Source organism: Anastrepha ludens, chromosome 4 (genome assembly GCF_028408465.1).
Source record: "Anastrepha ludens isolate Willacy chromosome 4, idAnaLude1.1, whole genome shotgun sequence".
Lineage (NCBI taxonomy): Eukaryota > Metazoa > Arthropoda > Insecta > Diptera > Tephritidae > Anastrepha > Anastrepha ludens.
The window spans coordinates 23,659,163-23,686,615 of NC_071500.1; the positions used below are offsets into that span (position 1 = coordinate 23,659,163).

General features: G+C 35.6%; 1 protein-coding gene across 3 annotated transcripts in view; it reads left to right on the forward strand.

Annotated features, from left to right (window-relative positions):
- Positions 1 to 1,023: 1,023 nt before the first annotated feature.
- LOC128860824 (SEC14-like protein 2) overlaps positions 1,024 to 27,453 on the forward strand; it is a 34,231-nt gene continuing 7,801 nt past the window's right edge. The window contains exons 1-5 of one of the 3 annotated variants that reach the window (XM_054098583.1): positions 1,024 to 1,936; positions 2,004 to 2,121; positions 26,292 to 26,361; positions 26,463 to 26,506; positions 27,324 to 27,441. In XM_054098583.1, the coding sequence (XP_053954558.1) occupies positions 2,071 to 2,121; positions 26,292 to 26,361; positions 26,463 to 26,506; positions 27,324 to 27,441 (283 nt within the window). In that variant the 5' untranslated portion in view covers positions 1,024 to 1,936; positions 2,004 to 2,070. Of the gene's footprint in view, positions 2,122 to 26,291; positions 26,362 to 26,462; positions 26,507 to 27,323; positions 27,442 to 27,453 lie in introns of all 3 variants that reach the window. The other 2 variants (XM_054098584.1, XM_054098585.1) reach the window with 2 other exon arrangements.

Below are 27,453 nucleotides of genomic sequence, written 5' to 3' on the forward strand. Positions count from 1 at the left end.
TCTGATACAATACTGATAATGCGAATTAAATTTCATTATCAGAAAAAATTTACTGGTTACTGAAAAAAATTGCAGTAAAAATATTTTTTTACTGATTACTATATAAAAATTGCTGTCAAAATATTTTTTTACAGATTACTGGAAAAAATTGCAGTAAAAATATATCCTTACTAATTACTGGATACAAATTTTTTTTTTGATTACTGAATACAAATTTCAGTAAAAATATTTTTTTACAGATTACTGGAGAAAAATTGCAGTAAAAATATGTTGTTACTGATTACGGAATACACATTTTTTTATTGATTACTGAATACAAATTTCAGTACAAATATTTTTTTACTGATTACTGGAAAAACATTGCAGCAAAAATATTTTTTTACTGGTTACTGGAGAAAAATTGCTGCAAAAATATTTTTTACTGATTACTGGAAGTTTTAACTGTTAATTTTTGTTTTACTTGCACAGCAAAAATCATATCCGTGGTCTAACAGAAATCCAGTTTATGGTTAGACATTCACAAAACGGGTCCTTTTTTGCTTGAGAAAAGTTGGGAAAAATAAGAAACATATGCACTGAAAACCCTTGGTTGAAAATGCAAATTTCCACCGGTGAATCCATATTTTTAGATGGAGCTCATTTCCATCTCAGCTGCGCTACGTGCCATACAACCAACATTACATGCCAAAACGGTGATGTGAATTCACACTAATTTACTTTTCTTGATGCAACAATTTATTTTATTTTTTTTAGCAATTTATTTGCATATGTATATATCCACTTGTGTCAGCATACATACTTACTACATACATAGAAAATGAGTCAGCAACAATTATATTCTTTGTACTCACAAAGCATTCTCATTCGCTTCATTTGTATTCAATTCGCATACAGCAGTTACAATCGTCTTCTGAGCCGCATACATACTATTCGTATAAATATACTCGTACCTATAATTCTACGTATGTATGTACATATTTATGCATAGCGAGCGGCGAAATAATTTCCTACAGTGCCACTTTATTTAGGGGCATCAATCGTGCCCGATAACAACTGGCTTCGAACGTAGTCTCGCGCTCGCGCACTTGTTGGCAGCTCACTCTACATGCAATAGCCAACAAGCCACAACCAACAATCAAGAGACAAGAGACAAGTTCAACTGAAACCTTAATGTGCTTGGCGGCGTTTAGCATACACTTTTATACATTGTACAGAAATGGATCTGTACAATGCTTTTATATCAGTGCATAAGCCAGTTCCGTATTAGTTTCTAAAGAAACGCGTAGCTAAACAATTCGAAAGACTTCTTGAGGCGCAACTAAAAACATCAGAGTACCAAGTTGGATAATTTTGGTTACAGTCTCGAGACAAGCGCAATTTGATTAAAAAGGAAGGAAAGAAGAAAACGACAAAAATACCAAAGTGCAGCAGCTGTAGAGAATTCTTACAAGTTGTGTGACGAATGCTTGCTTGCCTTCAAACGACTCTTGCTTTCAATGACAATAACAGTGAAACGAAATTACACAAAATTACCCATCGTTCCGTAGCATAATAAACCTAAATTATGAGAAAGTGAGGGAAAATTGCTTTGTTTACATTGCAGTAGCGTATTTTAAAGAAAGCGCCAAAAAAAAGGAGTACTTAAAATAAATATTTATAATTCATTTATTGTGACAAAGTGAAACCTTCATTATTTGGCAGTTCAACGCAAAAGCTCAATGACAAACAGAGAAAAAATACATAGGCACTTACGAGAATTTAATGTGAGGCAAAGTATACAAGTAAATGCAAAGTTTCATATGTAAAAATACAAAGAATATACAAGTAGAAAAGCTAAACAAAAAAGTGATAAATAACAAGAACAAAAGCGAAAACAGATAACATACTTACATATAAGCTCGGATATCGGGTGAGTGTCGAAGCACGCAATCGGCCGGTAAAACAAATAGAATCTCATTCAGGCTATTTGTAATTTAATCATTTATTTTCTTACCTTCACACAGCGAATAAATAAAGAATACATATAATTACTATTTTAAATATTAACGCCATATACGCACGAACGCCGAAATGTCCAGCATACCAAGTATCAGCGATGAACAGGAAACTACTTTGAAGCAGGTGAGCAAATCGATTTATTGGCAAGAGATATTGAGTGCTAGTAGTTTTTTTTAAATAGAATAGCGTACTTAATACGTTTATAGACGGTAATTGTTTACATCGAACTACTATGTATAGTGCATAGGAATATTTGGCACGTAAGTTCAATGCTGTAGTGATTGCTAGTTGAGGCAATATAAAATACGTGTACATGAATACCCAGCAGGTACTTAAACCATGTATATATTGCAAACTGGTATTTGGAATTAAATGAGCAAAACGAACTAGTACGAGTTCTTTCTCTTCGAAACAAAAACGAAACCATGATACAATAACCATCTGACAACCAAACAGATTATCACATTTCTTCCTACCATTTCGCATTCCAAAAATCTTTTATTTATTTGTTATTTAATGCTCAATGTAAACAAAACATAGTATTGTTCTGAAAATTGAAAAAGCTGACAAGTGGAATTGTTGGTTTTAAAATTTTGATATGCGCTATTGGAAAGAGTAAGCAACAGTTAACGCTAAGTTCGCAAAAACAGCCAACTTTTCGAAGCCATCACGGTACAAACTCGAAGAAATTTTCCGTGTATATGTATGTACGAGGAAGGTTCAACAAGTACTCGTGTTAGAAATGAAGTCACCATTTTTTCTTCAACATAGTCTCCTTTTAGAAAGATATACTTCTCCAAACGCTTCGGCCGTTTTTTGAACCCCTGCAAAAAATAGATTTGTCGAACTCTCTGTCTCGGCGATGACTTCTTCGTTTGAACTAAATTTTTTTCCCGTGAGCTACAAGAAAAGCAAGAAAAGTCGCAGGGAGCCAGATGGGGTGAATACGGGGGGTGTGGCAGCAATTCATGCAGTTTGGCGGCGACAGCTCCGGATGAAAGTGCTTGTGCGTTATCGTGGTGAGACATAACCTTCTTTGCGCCTTGTCTCCTTCAATTTTTTGTAAAAAAGCGATCCAATAACTCACTGTAGTATTGTCCAGTGCTCGATCTTCCTTTTTCTAAAAAAATCAATGAGGATGACGCCGTTCGCATCCCAAAAAATCGTCGCCATGACCTTCCCGGCCGATGGGACTATCTTCGCCTTCTTTGGAACACATGAACCGAGAGAAATCTATTGTTTTGATTGTTGCTTAGTTTCTGGTATGTAATGATGAATCAAGGTTTCATCAACGGTGACAACTCGACGCAAAAGTTCCTTCGGATCTAGCTTAAATTGCTCCAAACACTGCTTCGAAGCACCCATCGGGCCGACAATTTTGTAATCGCCAACTTATCAAGTAAAATATTATTTGACGTTCTGGCTGACAGACCTCTGTATGCCCTCTGTTACTTCGCGCACTTCGACGAACGGTCAATTAGCGAGAATCATGTCGTGAGCATTTTGAATGATTTCCTCGGAAACCATGTGTGCCGGGCCTCCTGGTCGCTCCTCATCAAAAACGGGTGTTCGCCCTCGTTTAACCAATAACTAACTGTGGTCATAGATGGCGAAGTGTCCCCATAAACAGCACCCAACTTTGCTTTTATCTCCTCGCATATTTACTATCCAAAAACAAAAAGCGAAGTACCGAACGATACTGCTCTTTCTCCATCTTAGCGAAAATCACGAAACACATCTTACTCGAATAGCTGCCAAATCCAAACTAATCTATCAATCAGTGTGAAATTTGTTTTGCCGTCGTTTGATAGATGGCAGCATACGATGCTAACACCAACTTCCCTCAGGAACGCCCTGTGTCATCAAACACAGGTACTTATTAAACCGCCCTCGTATATAAGTACATTCGTTATGTTTGCAGAAAAGCAGATTGAGGTAAATGTACTGCTTATATTATTTTGCACCAAAGAGTCTTTGAGAAGACGTTCCTAGACGTTTAAAAAACTAATCGGAAAACCATTTTCGACTGTAAACCAAACTCATTTAACAGGTCATGCTTCACCATTTTTGTTTTGCTTAGAAGTAATTAATAATAAATAGGAGCGCTGAACTTGAAAAATTCTTGTATAAATCAAATGTTTATGTACTTTTGTGCTTTTGCACAACGGTTTTAGAGATAAACGTTAATGGTACTACGTCCATATTTACTTTATTTAGGGCTCACAGTAACCCACAGATTTGTGTCAAACATTTAAATAAAAAATAAAATATATACGTGCATATATATATTTATATATTTATAATATGTGTAATTGGCCCGTACACCCTTTATCGGGTGTTTGGCCGATCTTCTCCTCCTATTTGTGGTGTGTCTCATGACGTTGTTCCACAAATGAACTAATCTACAGTTGTGAGTACCAGGATGTTAACAATACAAGCCAACAAAGAGAAAATTCGGTACATTTTACAGTTCTTCTTTGATAAAGGTGAAAATGCAAGCCAAGCCATTTGTGGCTGAAATTGTGAATGGTGTTTATGGTACCGATAATGTAACACCTAATTACGTACAATTTTGGTTTCGCAGACTCAGATCTGGCATTTTTGATGTTAAAGAAGCGCCTGGAACAGGAACGTCCCATGTTAGTAGTCGTAGCATCGCCCAGGAACTAAAGATCGACCACAAAACAATTTTAAACCATTCATACATATAATAATAAAAATGTTGTTAATCGAATACTTGTTAAATTAATACTACAAGTAAAGAAGATCGAACCGGGCCGAACTTTATATACCCACGCACATTTTAGTAAAATTTTTTTGTATTTGGGCTGGATGTTAATTTTTGAAATCAATCAAATTCATGCAGAGAATGGCAGTCATAGCTTTTAACATCAGACGGGCGGACAGAAATTTTGTAACACATAAGCGTATAAAGAGTGGGTGTGGTTTTGTGTCCCAAGTTTTACGAGTTTTATTGAGGTTTTATTAATTTACCCGAAACAGGATATGGATACGGCCATTTTTCGAAAATTTTACTTGTGTCATACTTTTTTTTTGCTTCTGCATTTGTTTATAAAAGAGATATCGCTTTTTTCGTTTCTGAAAGTTACCGTTATATGGCAAGTGGGCATGGTTATTAACCGAATACGCCCATTTTCAATATCAAACTATGCTGAATAAAGCGTAATACTCGTATGTGTACTAAATTTCATTGAAATATAGCAATTTTTGTTCTAGCTATCATGCGTACGGACGGACGGACGTGAAATAGACTCCACCCATCATTCTGAGTATTTTAGCATACAGGGTGATGGATATGAAGTGTTACCTATTCAAAACACCATAACTTTTTTGTGTGAAATTAGTTTTTATTGATTTCAGGTGGTATTTTGGCCCATTCTCGTATAATCGCTTTTTTCAGCGCATCCATTTTTAGTCCTCACCTTGATCTCCAAAATGGACCTGATGGAATAGCCCATCGGATTTGCGTCTGGCGAAGTAAACTCGATCGTTTTTAGTGTTATGAACTGCTCAATTGGGAAATATTTTTCATCAGAAAACACAATGTCAGGAAATTCGCCACGTTCGTGCAAGCGCAACAACTCCTTTGCTCTTTCGCACCGAACTTTTTTTTGCTGGGGTAAAAGATCGTGTGCTTTTTGGAACTTGTAAGCCTTGACCTTGAGCTCATTTTTCAATATGCGTCGAATGCTGTCTTGCGATATATTCAGCTCTTTGGGCATTTTTCTTCCACTTCAAAGTGGATTTCGTTCAAGTCGAGCCTTCACTTTCCGAACCATTTCAGGTGTTGTTGCGGTTTTTTTTTGGTCCACCTCCATAGCGTTTTGCAATGCTACCAGTACCATTATAACGTTTTATAGTGCGATACAAAAACGTTTTATTCACTTTGAGGTGACTGAGCTCACGAACAATGGCTGGTTGTGATTTTCCAGCCAAATATAACGCAATCACACTATTACGTTTGAATTCCATCACCGAAAAAAAATTTCAACAAAACTGAGACGCAAATGTTTTTGATGGCTTATAAACAATATATTAAACTGTCATTAGAACGATTTTGACGTTGATGTCATGAGCTGTTTTACAGATACAAGCAGTGTGAAGTTGGTAACACTTCAGATCGTTCACCCTGTATATGTATGTAATGTCTATATCCATCTACGTTATATAAACGAAATCGTCCGTGGGCTAATTCAGCGCACGTTACTTTGCTATATGAATCCATCACTTCAGTCACAGCTGCGGTCCAAGTGTCGATGTCGACTATTTCTTTAGAAGTTTAGGCGCAGAAAAGAAATGAGAACCAAGATGTATAAATCTTAGTCACGCGAGAGCGGGGCAGCTTAGGAGCAGGTGCGGGGATGATTGCACCTCATCCTCCATACAGCTGACGCAAAAAGGACTCGAAGTAATTCCGAGTCTCACGGGATATATACCCTATAAAACCTGAAAATTAAGGAATAATTACTATTCATTTTTGTTGCAATAATTATATTTTTATCAATATGAAAATGTATAGTTCTTGCATTTCTCTTCTGACTTACGTTACTTCCAATTTGGTGCTTTGACACTTAATAAGATTTGCCAGCAAAAATTCTTTGAGCAAAATCTTGCAACTTCCAACATAGATAGAGCAGCTCATTTACTCTCATATTTGTACCTAGTTTTGGCAAATTCTAGCGTGTTAGGAGACAAAGCTATTATATATGCATTGTATCTACATATGTATGTGTGAATGTATAGATATGGGGCCATTGAAATCTTTGCAAATATATCACAGCGTAAATTTTAATATATTCATTACTTTTACTGGTTTTACTCATCATTATTTTTCGTATCACGTATTTATAAATATGCTGCCAATCTAACGAGTTTAATGAGTTATGCAATTTTGGATGCTTTTGTTTTGAGTGCGATCCTCTTAATAATATTTTCGTATTTGCCTAGAATACACGAGGGCGGTTCAACAAGTACGCGGGCCTGAGGGAAGTTGGTGTTAGCATACCGTCTATCAAACGACGGCAAATTTCAGACTGATTGATAGGTTAGTTTGTGTTTGGCATCAATTCGAGTAAGATGTGTTTCATGATTTTCGCTAAGATGGAGAAAGAGCAGTACCGTTCGGTACTTCGTTTTTTGTTTTTGGATGGGACAAAATGCAAGGAGTTAAAAAAAAGATAAGAAGTTGGGTGTTGTTTATGGGGGCACTTCGCCATCTATTTATTACCACAGTTAGATATTAGTTCAACGAATTTACACGTGGGCGAACATCCGTTTTTTATGAGGAGCGACCAAAACGCCCAGCAGACGTGGTTACCGAGGAAATCATTTAAAAAGTTCACGACATGATTCTCACTAATCGGCGAACAAAAGTGCGCGAAGTAATAGAGGCCTTAGGTGTGCCGGCCGGAACGGCAATTAATATTTTACATGATAAGTTGGCGATGGAAAAATTGTCGGCCCGATGGGTGATTGCGATTGCTCACAAGCAAAAACTTTACTGTTAAATTCGAAGCAGTGTCTGGAGCAATTTGAACAAGATCCGAAGAAACTAAGCAACAATAAAACAATGGACTTCTCTCGGTGCATCAGCTCCAAAGCTTTTTTCGGTAACAACAGTATGCACATATTCTCGCCTCTACATTTTTACGGGCGAAGACAGTCCCATCGGCCGGAAAGATCATGGCGACGATTTTTTGGAATGCGAACGGCGTCATCCTCAAAGATTTTTTAGAAAAAAAGCAAGAACAATCACTGGGCAATACTACAGTGACAAAATTGAAGGAAACATGGCCGTTAAGAAGGTGCTGTTTCACCACGATAATCATCAGCATCAGCACATTCATTCGGAGTTTTCGCCGCCAAGCCACATGAATTGCGTTATGAATTGCTGCCGCACTCCCCGTATTCACCCCATCTGGCTGCCTGCTACTTGTTCTTGTTCCTAACATGAAGAAATGGCTCACGGAAAAAAAATTTAGTTCAAACGAGAATTTAGTTCATCGCGAGACAGAGGCGTATTTTCTGAAGTTCGAAAAATCCTACTTTTTGGAAGGGTTAAAAATGGCCAGAGCGTTGGGAGAGGTGTATCTTTCTAAAAGGGGACTATGTTGAAGAATAAAAAACAAAAAATTGTTTTAAAAAATAGTGTCTACCTTTCTAACACGGTGACTTATTGAACCCCCCTCGTAGTTATTTAACTGGTTAATTATAATCGTTAAATAAAAAAAATTGCTTTAACCCAGTTGATTATTTATTTATTTACTTTTGACAGCTTCTCGTTCTTGAGTTTTATTAAATAAATTAGTGCCGTTATCAGTATTCGTAACTCTCAAAACTACCTCGACCAAGGTCGCATAAAATTATTTTATTGAAAGTGTGACTAAATATTATACATTTTTTATCCTACTAGCGGTCTTATGCATTTTATCCATATAAAAAAATTCGAGCAGTCGTTGTATGGAAGAAAACGTATAGCATCGGCAACAAAAAAAAAATCAACATGAAATTTGAGCAACTTTAAACTGGTACCCGATTATGCCAAATTTACCACTTTATTATATAAAACTACATATCCGAAGTTTTGATGATTTTTTTATTTTTTTATATGTTTGTACAAAGTTTGAAATTTTAGGTTTTATGATCTTTGTTGTGGCATGAAATATATTTGAAGGCCAAGCGAAGCAACGGCCGAAAGCGGTCAGTTTCCGAATATTGTTTTTTTTTTTGCTGACAAGACAATTTTTCAAATTGAGCAATTCATGAACTCCCAAAACGATAGGTTTTATTTGACCGACCGTTCCTACGAGGATTTGAGCCATCAATTGGACACCCCTGTAATTGCAGATGGGCGCTCTCCAATCGGAAAGTACTTTGGAGATTGCTTTGAAGCCGTGGGCAAACAACCCCGTCTTACAAAGCTCGAGTGAACCAAGAATGGCTAAAAAACCACGTTCCGAACTTCATAACGTCCACACAATGGCTCTGAAACTCATCAGACGCGAATCCGATGGATTATTCTCTCTGGGCTATTTTGGAGAACAAGGTCCTAACTAAAAGATTCACCAGTCTCGAGCCGCTGAAAAAAGCCATTGTCCACGAGTAAACCAAAATACCTGCAAGTCGGGTAGTTTGCGATTCGTTTTGGGATTGTCTCAAGTCCATAGTCAAGACAAAAGGTGATTATATCGAGCAAAAGTGAATTGATTCTTAATTTTGTACTATTTTGACACATTTTTTACTTTGAATTGAATAAAAGTAATTTTCCAAACTAAATTTATGGCCATTTTAATTGGTTACACTTCGAGTACCGGACCCTGTAGGGTTTCCAGTTAAAAAATCTAGCAGCCTCCTGGGCCCATAAAAGCACAAAATATTAGTGATTTGAAAGGCTGCGTACAGCAATTTCTCTGTAAAAAACTATATATAATATTTGAGTATTTTTCAGTCTTCATAAGATTTTTTAAGATAATGCCCCAATCCAATCCTTTATAGAACATAAGTTCTCACATTCCTTCCATGATACCGAACTTGCATAATTTGGAAGACAAACTATTAACTTACTTTCTAGTCTAAAATTTATTTTGTATTATAGTGAAGAGCGCATTCACACTTGCCTTTTTTCTATTGCCCGGGAACACCTGAGTAAGGTTTTTCGACCCACAGCTTGAAAAACGCTGGTTTCGGTCACAGCCGACTCACTCCCCATAACCTGTTCCGACGATTACATTACCGGAACGACCCGGATATATATCCGGTCAAGGATTGTTACTCCAGCAGCATTTTTAGAACATTTATGGGGAATGTTTATGCAGTTACAACAACAGCAACCAAAACCTGTTCACTAGAAAGTGCATTAATTAGCATGAAGCATCTATTGATTGACTGACGGAGCCTTAGACATACACTTTTCCATAATAACTATAATTATATAAATACATTTAATTGTATTTAATTGCGCAGTATACTTTATAACTTTAATTTACCGTTGAGCATAGTGCACTAAATAATTAATGCAATAAGTGGATAGTTAAAACACTGGAGAACTGAAGGTTAAGTTATAATGAAACCCTTATTTTAACTACCACTAAAAAATTAGTGGGGTGCCATTTAGTGTGTAGCGCAAAATGCCCAACCCTGGTTTAATTATAAGCATAGGCTTAATAATAAGTGAAAATAATGTAATGAACCCAACCTGTTTAAATCTGTATGCTGAGGACTTTCCTTTGAAGTTACGCTCATACAAAGTAAGGCAATTTGATCTACAGCTGATATTTTCGTGTCCATTCCAATAGGAATCCTTTACTGAGTGGGTTTCTTGAAACAATCCGAAACTTGCCTTTTGTGTGGCTTGCCCTTTGTGTGGTGACAATTGCAGTTAAATCTCGATTATCCGGGATGATCGAGACCGAGCTAATTAGGGATAGCCGAATATCCCGGTTAGATGAGTTTGTGCACGCTACACACACACATTTTTTTACTACGTTACCTTAAGATGTTTTTTTCTCTTTAGCTTTTAATTTCTTTTTGAGTAAATGACTTTAAGGCCACAGTAAAAAAATAAATAAATACGACACAGTAAAAAAATAAATAAACACGTACAAATTCACACATCACGAATAATAAATAATGAATAATAAAGAATGAAGGCAAGGATGATGGATTATTCTGCATTTTCTCTAGCGTGTGATAGAAATAAATTACGGTTAAATAAAATGAAGCCACACATAATCGAGATTCAACTGTTTCTAAATGTTCAGATATGTACATATATAGACACCACTGATCAGAAATTTAAAATTCCTTCCACCAAGCCTCGCCACCGCTCTACTGGTTAAAGCTGCGTGGACAAAGAACGCCTTTTCATTGAGTTAAAAAGCTTACTACAGGGGTAGCTAAAATAACACCGCATTGCATTACCAAAAATTATGAAAACCGCAGAGTGTTCACATGTAATAAATGAGAGAATTTATTAAATCATTCATCAGCAGAGCAAACAGTTGGTAGGGGTATTATATATTTGGTTTTTGTAATAAATGCAGTAAAATTTTAACAACAAAATACATGCACTTTTGAAATACAACACTACTGCTAATACAACACAAGCAAATCAGTTGTACATATTATTATGAATATTATTATAAATGAAGTGTTTTGGGGAGTTAAATTAGATAGATAAATTATTATTAATTAAATTATTAAGATAGATAAATTAGCTGCTCGGGAATTTTACAGCAAGGCGTTTGCGATGTGTATATGTAAACCTAAAGTGATTGTAAAAATAGTAAGAAAATATTAAGAATGCATTTAATTGACGCTAATTGAAGCAGATAAAACAAAACTGCAAGCCTTCGAACGAAAAGTACTCAGAAGAATTTTCGGAGCAATCAAAGATCACGGTGAGTGGCGGATAAGATGGAACGACGAGCTAGATTAACTGATAAAGGGCGAACATGTTATACGTTTCATCAAAGCGCAGCGGTTAAGATGGCTGGGTCACATTACAAGAATGGACGGTACGAGGGCGCAGAAGAAATACGTACAAGCCAGAGCGTTCAACACTAGAGGAAGGCCGAGAACAAGATGGACCGACAAACTAGAGGACGCATCAAGAAACTTAGGATAACGAACTGGAAAAAAGTCGCAAGCGTTCGAGACGTATGGAGGTCCCACGTGCAGCAGGCCAAAGCTCACAAAGAGCTGTAGAGCCAGAAGATGATGATGATTTAAATGTAGAATACCACTAGTAGTATACCAACACTAATCGGTAATTGAAATAGAATATACAATATTATTCTACAATCCATTTTCTTAATATTGAAAAGCAAATTCGATATATCAAAGTTGCTGAAATAGGTTGGTTTAAATATCGAAATGGTTCTTATATTCATGGATTCATAAAAAAAATCGTAAATGACTGGTGTCATTCATATACGAGTATATGAATATAAATAAAGCTTCTGCAAAAAAGTTATTTAATATTATGATAAAACACGTTGAATTGAACTAAAAATACAAAAATTTAAATTGATTAATATAATTTATAATAAACTCATAGAATGATTGAATCTAATGATTAAATTTTTGCTTATTCGATTACTTTTGACCATATTTTTAGTAAGCAAAAGCGGATGCATTTGTTATTTAATAAAAAAAGATAATAAACAAATAAATAATTAACACGTTGAATGCCACACCGATTTTACATGGTTTGCCCGTGGCGCCAACATGAATTTGTTAGTATGCAAAACATATTATGTACACATGAAATTTATACACACATTTCTCATATTTAAATAAAATATTTTTGTATGCTCTATACTCCATTATATCAATTACACTATTGCAATAACGTAAATAAAATTGAAAATTTTAAAACTTTTAATTGTAGTCAAATTATGTGTTTCTTGCAATCCGGTGACCCTCACGGCCCTACAAAAAAACTTAGTGCCGGTCACCGGTGACCCCATTGGCATTCAACGTGTTAATAAACAGAATTTATAATACATATATTAATTCCACTCCCACTCATTCCCTGTCGTTTGGCATGCCATGATTTTCCCAAAATCATCTTTTAACCATTTTATAGAGTCAGTAAGAGAGAGGACTGTTCTCACATAACATAACCACAAGATTGCGTGATGTCGCTCTGGTGCAGTTGCGTGAGAAAAATTTGAAAACTCAAACATGAATGCATGAAGTAGAAGTAACTACACAAACAACATATACAGCGAGTATGTCAAAGTCAATCATAGCAATAGTAATAGATATGGATAGTAATAGGAATAATAATGATACGGATAATAATAGGAGTTCAGCACCAACTTTGTACTCTGTACATCGTTACATAGCAATCTTAATTAATGTTCCCTTCAAATTAAAGGGAACAAATAATTCAATTTGGATGACGATAAAAGCGCTCAGGGGAGCGCTGGTGTGAAAATATAACTATTTTCCTTACAAGTGATAAGAGAGAATGACGGGGACTATTGTTATTGAAATGTTACATATTTAAACTCATAATAAGTGGAATCGAGTCTTTCACGATAGGAAAAGGTCCAGAATTTGAATACCCTACATACCTCCAGAACAAGATAAATCCAAAAACGTAGTCAGAGATGAAATTTCTACATTCTTATTCTGCACGTAAGTTTTGACGGCATTAAATCAACCACTAATATATTGAGCAAGAAAATAAACTTATATGTATCTATAACCCAGTGTTAGAATTAAATTCATGTTGCTTGGAGATGTAAGGGAAATGTTTGTAATGAGTTTAGCTTCGGTTTTGTTATGCTAACTCTTTGAAATTTATAAAAAAACACTTTGCAAGTGAAGACGTATGTAGGTAACATCCAGTATATTATATACTTGTGCAAGTATACGTCCACGTGACTTCATTAGGCGACTCAATCATTTACTTATTAAGTCAACCTATTCACTTTCCTCTTGCTACATTTCTAATTTCCAATTTTAAATGCAAAAAAAAAAATCATTCACATATATTCATTTTCAATAAGAAGGAGTACGGGCATATGGAAAATACGTATCTATATATGTAAGTACACATACTATGTATAGTACATATGTATAGTGTAAGTGTGACTGCTCTAGAAATGCTATAAATAACTTAATAGTACGCATAAAACTTAGGTCCAAAGTACTTTCACAAACTAATTATGGTTGTCTATGCCTTATACTTATTTATGTTAATAAATTATTGCATCTAGATATTTCTATGCACATATGTATTTACCAAGCATAGTAAAGAAAAACAAAGAAAGAGGAAGGCGTCACTGCCTTAATCAAATATAGACCTTTTACTGGTGTCTACAAAAGTGCTTTAAAAAATACCATTCGAATCAAAAAGTTCCCGGAACAACCGCCAGGTGACGGGTGACGCTGTAAGTCAACTGATTTGAGTTATGTTTTTGTTGGGCTGTCACATCTGTGATTAACATTCCTACCAAAATTTGATTGATATTGCTTGACAGTTGTAAAAGCTACGCCGTCTTGAGTAAATGTACCAGTGTTCGTGTTTTCGATTTATTTTAAAAATGGATATGAGTTTCCAACAACGTGTTGGTAAAAAAAGTTTGCATTAAAAATGGATTTAATGGGGCGAAAACCTTAAAAATGTATTGCAACTGTGCGCTTATATTGCATTAATTGCATTAACATTCTCTGCTTATAGTACTCGAAATAGAACCACCGTTTACGATTGGCATGAAGGCTTCGAAAACGATCGTGAGTTAATCGAGGATGACGAACTAGGGCAGGCCGTCGACATCGAAAACTGGTGAAAGTATCAATAAAGTTGAGGTAAAGAGAGTAAAGAAAAGTTGAATAATAGCTGCAAATTAACCATCAGAGAGCTGGCAAAGGACTTAAACATTGCTAATGGATCCGTTCAGAACATTCTAGTTAATGATTTGGGTTTGCGCCGTGTTGCTACATTGTAGGAAAAGTTGGAAAAGGAACCGCGTTAATATCGTCAAAAACATGATTTTCAATGCAGAATCCGACCCGACATTCGTCAAACGCATCATTACTGGAGATGGGACGTAGGTTTATCAGTACATCACGTCATTCAGAAGTCAGACAAGTGAGTATGAACCAAGACGTAAAAACCACTCATTTTCAGTCAAAAAGAAAGCGATACTCACAAATTTTATGGACACAATGATAGAAGCATTAAAAATCCGAAATTCAATTACCATTTGTATGGGAATAGTGTTACTTTTTTAAGAGTTTAAGGTACATAGTTTAAGTACATAGAGTTTAAGGTCCCATATTAATGCTTTAATGTTGTCTTCCAATGCGTTAATTGAAGCGGGCTTGTCTGAATAGACATGAGCTTTAACATAGCCCCACAAAAAATAATCTAAAGGCATTATAACGCATGGGTGGCCAATTAACAGGTCCCAAACGTGAAATAAAATTTTCACCGAACTCGCCTCTCAACAAGTCCATTGTTACGCGTGCTGTGTGGCATGTGGCACCGTCTTGCTGAAACCACATGTCATGCAAGTCAGTTGGATATCACTTCACGGTAGCGATCACCATTCACAGTTACGATACGATTCGCAGCATCTTTGAAGAAGTACGGTCCAATGATACCTCCAGCCCATAAACCGCACCAAACTGTGACCTTTTCTGGATACATTGGTAGCTCTTGCAATTCTTCTGGCTGTTCTTCACTCCAAAATCGACAATTCTGCTATTTACGTACCCATTGATCAAAAAATGAGCTTCGTCGCTGAACACAATTTTTCGACTTTAAACTTTCTTAACAGAACACGCATTTTTATAATAAAATTCAATGATTTGCAAGCGCTGTTCGTTTGTGAGATGATTCATGGTTAAATAATAGACCAAACTGAAGATGTTTGACAGTGAAACAAAACACGAAACGTGCGTCAGCTGTTTAAACCAACTGTTTTAAAAGAAAATAGCTAAATAATCACCCTTTATAATAAAAGTAACAGTGTGGCTAGTATAAGCTGATTGGTAATAAAAACGGATCCCAAATACTGCAATGTTTATTACACCACGATCAAAAATAAAGCAAATAGTTTATTTAAAATAAAAAGTTGCGCCTTCGATTCGTCACTTTTCTGCGTCGCTTGATGAAAAATCTGCATGTGAAAGTAACAATAAAGTTATCGACCCAGATTCGCCGCTAGCGAGTATGATTATACCTCATAAAACTGGTATACTTAACTCACTATTTTCAATATTGCCACATCTTTCTTTCCTAATCTTCGGAAACCTAAGTAGGTTTCATTAGACCGCGTTCATACAGGGAAGCTTTTGTTGCTTCAACTTTGTGAATTCTTTTTTGATGTTCCTGCCGTATTCATACTCCTTGCAATTGTTAGCTTTTGGTCTACAATCAACAACAACATGGATAACAACGAGAACACAAAAGGTGTGACAGGGCGCGAGCATTACAAGCAACGAGTTAAAGCAACAAATGCTTCCCTATATGAACACGCTCTTGCTAGTAGTCATTAAGTGCTTCCAATCAAATGTAATTTTTGCCAGCTACTTTCCAGTGCTGTGAACATATGTTTATTTATTCCATATATCCATATATCATATTTGTTCGCCACTTGCTACCGCTTGGCGAATCGAAGAGGCCTTCCATTGAATAACGAATCATACGTAAATGTCATAAAACCACATATTGATTTTGTTAAGGCGCATTTATTAAAGGTGGTTGCACTACACCAACAAGAATGTTTTGTACTTTTGATTGCCCCGGCAAAGTATTGGAAAAGTAGAAATCAAAAAATTAATTCGCCTTGTTTTATTCTGTGCTGACAGTCACATGGACACAGCGAAAGGTAAAAAAACAAATCAGCTGATTTACCAACACCATCTTTTATAGATTCGCCTTTGATTTTTTTTTTTTAAGAAATATAATTTTATTCTAGTCAACTACAATTTATTATAAAAACTTGTAAAGTATATATAGTGTATTACTACAGGTTTTCTCTACAGAAGAGAGTATTTATACTAATTATTTATTACAATAAAAATGGAAAAAATAATGGCTGCTGACTCATCACTTCAACGATTAATGATTATTTAACGAAGTAAGATAACTAACTGGTTTAATTGTATTGCTATTTCTAGATTGTAATTAACAACACACGACAGCCGTAGCCGAATGGTTTGGTGCGTGACCACCATTCAGAAGTGTTTAGGTTCGAATCTCCATGCAAGAAACACCAAAATGGCAGAAACAGTTTTTTCTAGTAGCGGTCGCACCTCGGCAGTCAATGGCAAACCTCCGAGTGTATTTCTGCCTCATATAAAATGTCTGCCATTCGGAGTCGTTGTGGTTCCCTCCTACATCAAAATGCAGGTCACAAATGGGAGGAGGAGCTCGGCCAAACACCCAAAAAGGGTGTACGCGCCAATTATTGTATATGTATATTAAATATTATTTACTCTAGTAATTTATGGTTTATTAAATATGACCTTGATTTTCATGCCAAACTTTTTTAAAATCATTCACTTGTCTATCGTTACCCATTTTTCGTACAGTTACAAGTTTAAATAACGCAAATTTTGACAGCATGGCTGATACTCGTATGTACTTATATGTAGGTATGTATGTAACATTTGTGGCTTTAATTTGCTAATTAAATTTTTTTATTGTAATTTTTTGAGTTATCAGGTTTCTGCCGTTTATCATATATAGAATTTAATTGCAATTGTAAAGTAGACTTGCGCGACATTGTTTACTTCTTCTGTGTAAATTTGTATGTATGTATGTGCACATGCACATACAATACATACCCATATAAATAAGTTTTAATGCACGTTTTATATTCTGCATTCGGCTGGCGGTTTTTTTTTTTTTTTGCTTTCGTATTTTTCCAAGCTGCTCTTGAAGCTTAAAGGTATTCAGTATCGCTTAAATTTATGTCTGCGATGTGAATTCATTTATTCCAAGTCCAACCGGTTTTCTAAGTAGATTTCCTTAACGCGGCAGTGATAATTATTGTTTCTTGTTTGTGCTTCGAGAATATCTCTTCACGCTTTTTTGTTGGTAGAGTCTGCAATTAAGTTAGTAGCACAGGGTTTTACTTCCACTTTTTATGTCTCGAAAGTATACGAGTATAATCGCAGACATCAAAACTTTGGTATAGTTAAAATTGAAGTTCAATGGTGTTTGTATGTCAATGCTAATATTTTACCGCAATATATAACATTATAATGCATTTCAAATCATTTCATTTAAAACATTCACAATTTACGAGCTTTGAAACACAATTGCTTAGTTTGAGCCAGCAGAAAAGGGCTGAATTAGAACGACGTAGCTCAACGGCATCTTTGACGAATTATTCCACCTCCATCAACAGAGGATTTAAAAACTCTTACCACCTACCTCAAATGAATACTGTTAAGTTAAGCTGAGATGTTGATAATATGAAGTTCGTTGATAAAAGCGAAACACAAGCTTTGGAGGATGAAGGAGGAAGCTCTAGAACATAGCCTACTTAGTCTTGCCAATGACAAATTTTGCATTGCATACGGAATGAATTCGCAGAAAAAAGTTGCGTTATTTTTGCTTTTGTTCATATGCATTATCTACTCATAAATTATACTCAGTTTCGTGGCAAATTTCGCTTGTTAATAATGAGGGGAGCTAAGGAAAATCGCATTGCAGTAATTGCACTTCATAAGTGTGATGAGATTTACGAATTGCTGAAAAAACTTAATATTTGCTTACCGCACGATCAATCATTTTTCCCAAATGTCTGAAGTCACAGACAGAAAAGGAATTGGTCATCCTCGCGTGGTTCGAATCATTGCATTCATAAACTCCGTTCAAGCAAAATGCGCAGAAATCCCCTTAGAAAACAGAAAATCATTTCCAGGGAAATGAATGTATCGACCAGATCCATGTCAAGACAAATTAGAGATGATCTCCACATGAAAGTCTTCCGTCGCTCAACTGGTCATCTTTTGACAACGCGCTTGAAGAAAATTAAACTCGACAGATGCAAGCAACTTCTTCGGTGCACGCGGTCAACGGTCATGAAAATATTATTTTCACAAATGAAAAAATCTTCACTCTTTCAGAAATTTTTAATAAGCAAAACGCCAAAATCTATGCTAAAACTTCTAAAGACGCAAAAAATGTTGTTGTTGTTGTTGTTGTAGCAGCATGAACATTCTCCATACATACATATATGGGGAATGCTGCTAAAGTGACAGTCCTTGGCCGGATATAAATTCGGATCGTTCCGGTAAAGTAGAACCGACTGTCGTGGGAACGCAAAATGTTGTTCAAAGGGTTCAGCGTGGACACCATCCAGCCTCCACAATGGTTTAGTGGGAGTGTCTTGTAAAGGTTTTTTTACATGTTTTCATTTCTGCGAAAAAGGGGTTAAGACCGGGGCAAAAGTGGTCCAGGAGGATACCTTGAAAGGCGTGGAGAAGTAGTTGAGCAGTATTTTCTTCAATGAAGAGCATTGGATTTTCCAGGAAGACTCCACTCCAACCCATAAAGCAAAAACCACCCGGCAGTGGCTAAAAAAACAATATTCCACAGAAGATTGGTCGATTGGAAGTCCAGATCGGAATCCATTGGACTACAGTTTTTGGTCAAAATTGGAGAATACGGTCTGTCGAAAACCTCACAGAAATTTGGTTAACCTGAAACAATCTTTGACTCGAACAGCGACGTCATAATCCATGGAAACCGTGCGTGCTGCAACGTTTGCTGAATCGTTTAAATGCTTTTGTAAAAGCAAATGGTGAGAATTTCGAATAAAAATGTAAATTTTTTTTTAATTTTTACGTGATTAAATAAAACTAACTTCATATACAAAAGGATTAGAATTTCATATCTATAACAGACTTCATTTGTAACAGAACTTATGGCAGGACTAAGTACATATAATCCAAATACGTAGACTCATACACTTCAAAATGTGAATATTTTCTCCATATGAAATTCCGAAAATGTCGTCCTTTGTTTTTAAGAGATTGAGAGCTTAGAATGACAATACAATGCAGGAATATTGTTGGTACGATATTTTTTTAAGTAATCTGGTAGATAATTTCATGGCATTTATTTTTTTAATATGATATCTGGCGTATAACCGCCGCGGTTACCATCAATCAGTCCAATAAATCGATTGTCAAATGTCGTCGATGTCGTTGACTTTTGGAAACAAAAATTCAGTCTGCATGGCTCGATAGCGATAACTAATCACCGTAACGGCAGCTCCTTCCTCAATTCGAAAGAAATAAAGAGATATGATGCCGCCAACGTGTAAGCCGCACGTAATATGGATGAAGTGCTCTATGAACTTCGCCAGCACGTTTTTTTTTGAAAGTAAATTCTTCCAATTTGGAAGCATTGTTTTGACGTTAAAAGATTCATGATGACTTGTCAAACCTTGTTCTTCTTCTTTATTGACGGGATAACCGCTTACGCGATTTTGGCCCAGTTTAACGGAGTGCGCCAGTCGTTTCTTTTTCGAGCTAACCGACGCCAGTTGGACACAACAAGTGAAGCCAAGTTCTTCTCCACCCAGACGAAGCATTCCTCTTTCTCTGCTACCAACAGCTGGTAGCACATCGAATACTCTGAAGCTGGAGCGTTTGTATCGATTCGGACGATGTGGCCCAGACAACGAAGTCGCTGGATCTTGCAATTTGAAGATCGCTGAACAAAAAAGTCAAAACTGTTTCCCATTCTCTGCCATCAAACCATAGTTCTCGATATCGATAGCTCTCATGCAACTAAAAAAACACCCGATATATTAATTATACATAACTACCATATAGCCAAGATTTCCAGCTGGCGCATAAAGCTTAAGTGGATAGCACGGAATGTGTATAATTTGCTTAGCTTTTACCTTTTTGTCCTTGAATCGAGAATGTTAGGCTTAAATTTCCAATTTGGCAACGGTTACATAAATTTGGAGCTGATTTTCGTATAAAGCATAATCAACTTTTGCAGTCTTAGCACGTTTACCACTTCAATGTGCGGATATGAAAAGTTATAAACAAAATTAATAAGAAATAAAATGTAATTAGTTTGTTAAAACGTGAACCACAATCTGCAAGTCACCCACTGTAATCATAAATTATGAAACAGTACATCGGATATGGCAATTGATATACTTACGTATTATACTGTGTGCATATTTGTGTATACATACATTCATAAATGTATACAAATTAATGGGCATGCGTACTTTGATGTGATTCATTACTCGGCGTTTTAATAGTTAGAAATTCTAATTTAGAGTCAACCAGTGAATTAGTAAATTAATGAACTCTAAGCTTTGTTGTTAGTTTCGTTAATAAACAATCAGGTTGTGCACATCCACAAATGACTATTTTCTTACTTAACACCCAACATTCCCTTGTGTTAATCTGGCCACAGCGGCGCCTCATTTTATACGAAAAACTTGAAGCACAATGAATAATTTTTTCAATACATCTTGATTTGTTTTTTATAAATACACAAACTTCTTCTACGTTTCCGTTTTTAATTGCTTTTTTTATAATTATTATTATTTTTTTTATGTTGAGTCTAATTGGTATTTTTTGCCAGGGGCTTATGCATGTTAAAGATACACCAATACTAAATTAAGCACGAGGTGTGGTAAAAAAATAAAGTGAATTTTCAAATTTCACGGGCTACGTACATTCGACTTTCGATTCTTATTTTTTTATGTTGATATAGTCGTCTGGAAGATATGTTCACGGGTTTAGCAGTATACTCGTATGATGTTTAGTTTGTTTGTGAGAGGCATAAATAAGACAAGTGTTTTGCGTGTTCTTCGATTTTCTGCTATCGAAAAAAAAAATGGATCAAAGAAGTTGCTTCAAATTTTGTGTAAAAATGGAATTAAGTGCTCAAAAATACTTGAAATGTTGACAGGGCCATACGGTGAGAGTACTCTGAGTCAAAAAAATGTTTACAAGTCGAATCACAATTGGAGAAGTTGCTGAGGATATCGGTTGGCTCATGCCATGCAATCTTTTCGGAAATTTTGAGCATGAAGCGTGCGGCAGCGAAGTTTGCTGAATTTTCACCAAAAACAACGTCGCATGAGCATTGCTTGTTGAATGACTGTTGACGAGTATATGGTTATGACCAAAGCCCAATTGCCCCAATAAAAGAGGCTACGAGAGCCAAGCTCAAAAGAAATCACGCCAAGTTCGATGAAATGTCAAGGCTTTGCTCACTGTTTTCTTCTATTACCATGGCGTAGTGCATCAGGAGTTCTTACCACAAAGTCGTACGTTAAATAAGGAGTATTACCTTCAAGTTATGTACCGTTTGCGTGAAGCAATACGAAAAAAACTCCCGGAATTGTGCAAAACAAATTCATGGCTTTTGCATCATGATCATGCACCTGCTCACTCATCTTTGCTTCTGAGAGATTATTTGGCCAAAAACAACACCGTTACAATGCCTTCGCCACCGTGTTCACCAGATTTGACCCCCCTGCGACTTTTTCCTGTACCCAAGAGTGAAGAGGCCCATGTAAAGACGGCGTTTTGCGACGATTGAAGAGATAAAAACGGAATCGCTGAAAGAGTTCAAGGACATACCAAAAATGCATATCAGAACTGCTTCAAGGGTTTGAAAAAATGCTGGCACAAGTGTGTTATATAATATCTTAGGGTGACTATTAAATATTTTTTGAAAAAAAATGAAAATACACCATATTTTTCTAACAAACCTCGTACTTAAAGGATTTCGATTTGCGGAACAACTTCAAGACGTACGCCACAAATAGGAGGAAGAGCTCAGCTAAACACCAAAAAAGGGTGTACGTGCCAATTATATATACAATATATACTTATATACAGTCGTTTTAAGAAAACCACGTTTGAAGTTCCCGGTATGGGACTCGTCGGGATAAGACTACCAACTCTACTAAATTATAGCTTAAACATATCTTAATTATCGCAATTATATTCTGCATGGGTTTTTTCGATACATTCCTTTTTTGTGTACAAAAGAAAATTCCCTAACTTTTTTTTTCAAAAAACAAAACATCAAAGACTTCTCTGTACTTCTATGTATGTATAACTATTCATATGTAGAAGGTAGTCAAAATTAATCACGTGCTCAATTATTATATATTTCACACTTGTGAACTATACAGCTGAAGTATTCAGCGAGACAAGCAATGGTGTGAGTAAAGGTCAAAATTTCAAAGGTAAAATTTCCATCAGTCAAATAAATTTTTTTTTAGTAACAACTTAAACAAAATTATAAATTTTGCGTCACCTTCGAAAATCGAAAAAAATATATAAAAAATTGCTGGTGTGCTATCAAAAGAGGCTACGCCGAAGAAAAAGTACGCAGCTCATTTCCACCCCTAAATGATTGTTGCAACAATGAAAACCAATAAAAAATTTTCATAAGTAATAATTTATATTTTTTTTTAGTTAGCTAGTAAGAGTTTGATGTATCTGCTGGGACTCAAATTTGTTGTTTGAAAACTTGATCCGAAAATAAATTCTACATATGTATATGAAATTGTTCTTTGATTTCCTCTATTTAAGCTATATTTAAATTTGGAAGATTGCTTTAACTTCTCCCTTAACAAAATTAAAAACTGTTTTGACATAAAAGTTTTGACAAAAGCTCTAATTTTTTTTTTTTTTTGCCCAGTCCCCCCACCCCAAATTAATTGACCCACGTGCATGTAGTTTCATTTGCATATTCGATTGATAAATGTAGTTTGCTTCAGACAAAGTCTGTCAATTATTCTAACCCGTCTTCTTGGAGTGAAACCATTTCATTAATAATGCTAAAACTTTTTGTTTTTTTAATCAAAGAAAGTTTTTAATTTTATGTTTTCGGAACTAAAATCGATTACGTTTTTATTTTTCCACAACCGAATAAGAAATTTGAAAATCAAAATTAAATATTTCTAAAAAATCTGTCAGAGTTAACTCATTTGAAAAATTTTGCGTAACAAGTGCACCCAATGGCAACACTGCCTGTATTCAACACATCTTCTATATTCTCATACAATTTGCAATAAAGTACCATTTTCAGCAACAAAAGTTGCCCTGAATGAACGCGGTCTTACAAATATTCATTCAGTGCTTCCAAGTAAATTTAATTTTTGGAAGCTTTTTTCCAGTGGTGCCAATATCAGCTAATTTACGTCAGTAGCTTCTTCTATTCGCCACTCACTAACGACTGGCGAATCGAAGACGTGTTAAATCTATCTCGATTGCATCAAAAGGTAACAAGCAACGGTTCCTATCATGTTCTGGTCACCAAAACCTAATGCACTAGTGTGTACGGGTATAATAAACGGGAACTAAAATTTGAGAACAAAAGCACGTCGAGAGGCAATCGAAACTGAATTTGAAGGTTAGAAATGAGTTAATTTTAATAAAGAAAAAATAAAAACAGTTTTTATACAGAGTCTTTAAAGTTTTAACGGAACTTAATAGGCTAATAGCCTCAGTTGCCGCTTGAAGCATGCGTATGTATTCGCGTATGTAAGCTTTTAACATTTAGTAGTCATAATTACTAAAAAACACCATCAATGTCAGGGGGCAGAGTGCAAAAGTGTATACAACATGCATATGTATGTATGTATAAAGATTAGTAAGCATATGCGCGTTCAAAACCGCGAATTTATTTATAATTCGCGTTTAATATGTATGACTGCAAGAAGAGGATAGAGCGTGACCGCAAACGAAGGCATAGAATGCGTGTATGAATGTTAGGAATACAAAAACAATGAGTATGAAAATGTCTACGGTTGATTAAATATTTTCACCTGCGTTAAGACTTGAAGAGTCCGGCTAAACAAGTTCACTTCCCACAAAAAATAATTCGCTGATATGCCTAGAAGTTGAGTCTCTTTGGAAATTTGCAAATTGCTTTCGCAGTGCAACCAGAACATTCAGAAATGTAAAACTTGCAGCACTGATAACTTCAAATATTCAAAAATGTAATTTTTCTATAAAGCGTCACTTATAATTTGCATCAAAAAAATACGCTGCGCTTTTGACGCTTAAAAAAATTCGGAAGAAAATTTAATGGAAACAATTTTTGTTTTGATTTTTTTTTGTATAGAAATTTTCACTTGTTAAATGAAATTTTAAATAATTTTGTATTACACATTAATATTTTTTAGCGAATCTCTATCTGCGAATGAGGTGAACGTTAGGTTGAATTGGAGATGAGATGCGAACTAAGAATTGATAGATTACCAGGCTTGGTCAATCTGCTAGTGAAAAATAAAATTGTGCGACCTTCGGTTGCCACGGCACCGAGCGCTTTAGTAACAACCCACTGTTTCCAGAAGTTTTGCATGAATTATAATTAAGTACTAGAAGAACTATAAACACAGATGATTTTATCATATAAAAGCATATGATTTCCAAACGAAAGCACATCTTAAAATACAATGATTAAAAAAATTCAGAAGGTGTGGCCAATATCAGACCGTTAATCGACGCTTATCGATTTGAAAGAATCAGCTGATTGAGCGAATTATGCTTAGTGAATTTGGAAATAACTACTTCTCCGTCAACGAATCACTCCATGCGCTTTTTGGTGGTTCCCGAAGATGATAGATTTGTCGGGTTTGCTCTTTAACGGTGGTGAAAATGAAAATTATGAGGGGAACTTCGGCTGCCACGTTACTTGGGAGATTGAGCCGAGTTCTGCACAATCATTTCACATATATTATATTCACACACTCGTTCAATCAGTTGTTATTTAAGACGACAACGAAGTGTCCTTGATTGATTTTCTTCATATATCACCAACACAATGTGTTTACACCCATCCCAAGTGGCGGCAGCCAATCAGCTGTCTCTGTCAAATTCGCTCAGAGATTCGGTCTGCTAAAAAGCACAGCTCTAAAAATCTTCTCACCGTAATAGTACCGCTCAAAGAGATGTAACAAAAATATCGCCGTCTTTATATATTTATGTCTTGAGAATTTTATATGTGTGTGAGGTCGCGGTTGATCCTTTCATTCAGTTTTAACTTCAAAATCTTGAAAGTTCGTTTTTCTTTCAAATGGAAATTGTATATTATTTCACACTTGTATGTAGTGATAATTTCTCCTCTTTATTAGGCTGGTTACCACCTAAGTGATTTGGGCCAATTTCAACAAAGAGCTCGGGTCTTATCCGGAGCTTTGCGCTACATACTTCTCATTGGAATGTTTCTGTCGTTGCGGACCAAAACCCAGCGCGCAACGCTGTTTTTGGGAATTTAAATTAAAGTCAAGCATTTATATGGTGCCGTAGCCGAATGGATTGCTGCGTGACTAGCATTTGGCATTCAGAGAGAACGTAGGTTCGAATTTCGGTGAAAGGCCAAAATGATAAGAAAGTTTTTTCCAATGGCGGTCGCCCCTCGGCAGGCATTGGCAAACCTCAGAAAGTATTTCTACCATGAAAAATCTCCTCATAAAATAAAAGATCTACCCTTCGGAGTCGGCTTGAAACTGTAGGTCACTTCATTTATGGAACAACATCAAGACGCACGCCACAAATAGGAGAAGGAGCTTGGCCAAACACCCAAAAAGGGTGTACGCGCCAATCATATATGTATATACATATATATTTATTATATCGAGAGTCGTGATTAAGTTTGGTTACAGCATACCCAGAAGCACCCTATACCATAAGTTTACTGAATTTCATTTAAATTAGACAAATGTTTTTTTTTAAGTTTTAAAAACTATAGTAATATTTAAATCTAATAATATTTATTTTGCAATTATTTTTTGCAGTTCCGCAAGAGCGTTTCCGACATTCTGAATGACACGCATGATGATTACTACCTTCTGCGTTGGTTGCGTGGTATGGTCAACGTTTTTATTATACCTTCATACTTATAAAACATATTTAAAATCCGTCCTTTTTGGACTAATTCATTATTTTATCTCTTTTCAACAATCAAGCAAGAAAATGGAATCCGGACGCGGCCGAGGAAATGTTGCGTGCGGTAAGCTGGTCATACATATTTACGCCAGCGTGCACTGTTGCACAAGAGTATTATAATTTTGTTCACATAACGGTTGTTTGTCTGAATAACAACATAAAGGAATGAAGTTAGAAATAAGCATTTGGGCGACTCCATGTCTAGTGATCCAAGTATTTACGACATTGTTGTTAATTCTTCTAAAAATTGGTTTATTTAAGTGATTTACAAAAATTACTAAGAAAAAATGTATTTTTCTATTTCGAACAAAACAATATTAAATATTTAATTATATGAAATGTGAAAATTGATTTTTTTGGGTTCATCATTTCTTTCACAAGTGAGACATTTTGCATCGTCCATAACAGAAACATCACTTTTTTCTTTTTCAACTATTAATTGGTCAATAACTACCAATTTTGCACATTCTTTATACCAAAATATAAGATAGTGTGTACCTTGCACAAAGAGTAATATGTGTAGCAAGTTTTCATTTTTACTTGAGTTATCGTGCGCACGGGCGGACGGACTGGAAAGGCTAAATCGACTCTTCATCATTCTTAGCATTTTGGTAATATATGCGTTTATATCTATCTCGATTCCCTAATGCCTAATTTCCGCCGTTATATGAACAAAATTATAATAACCTTACGCAAAAGTGTGCGCGGGTATAAAAAACCTTTTCCTCACATTCAAATCAAAATTTTCAAACAATCAATCAATCAATCTAAACTTCTGAAGTAAAAATGGAAATTCTCAAAAACACTGAAAAATTTTAAATTAAAAACAAAAGTCGAAATTCCAGTAAAATTCGCATATTTTTAACCCACATATTTTATAGAGTTTGAAGACACGCGCTATGTGGAATGTGGACAACTTGGAGAAGTGGGATGTACCTCGCGCCCTGCGTGAATATCTACCTTATGGACTAATTGGTTACGACAACGAAGGATCACCAGGTAGGTGCAATG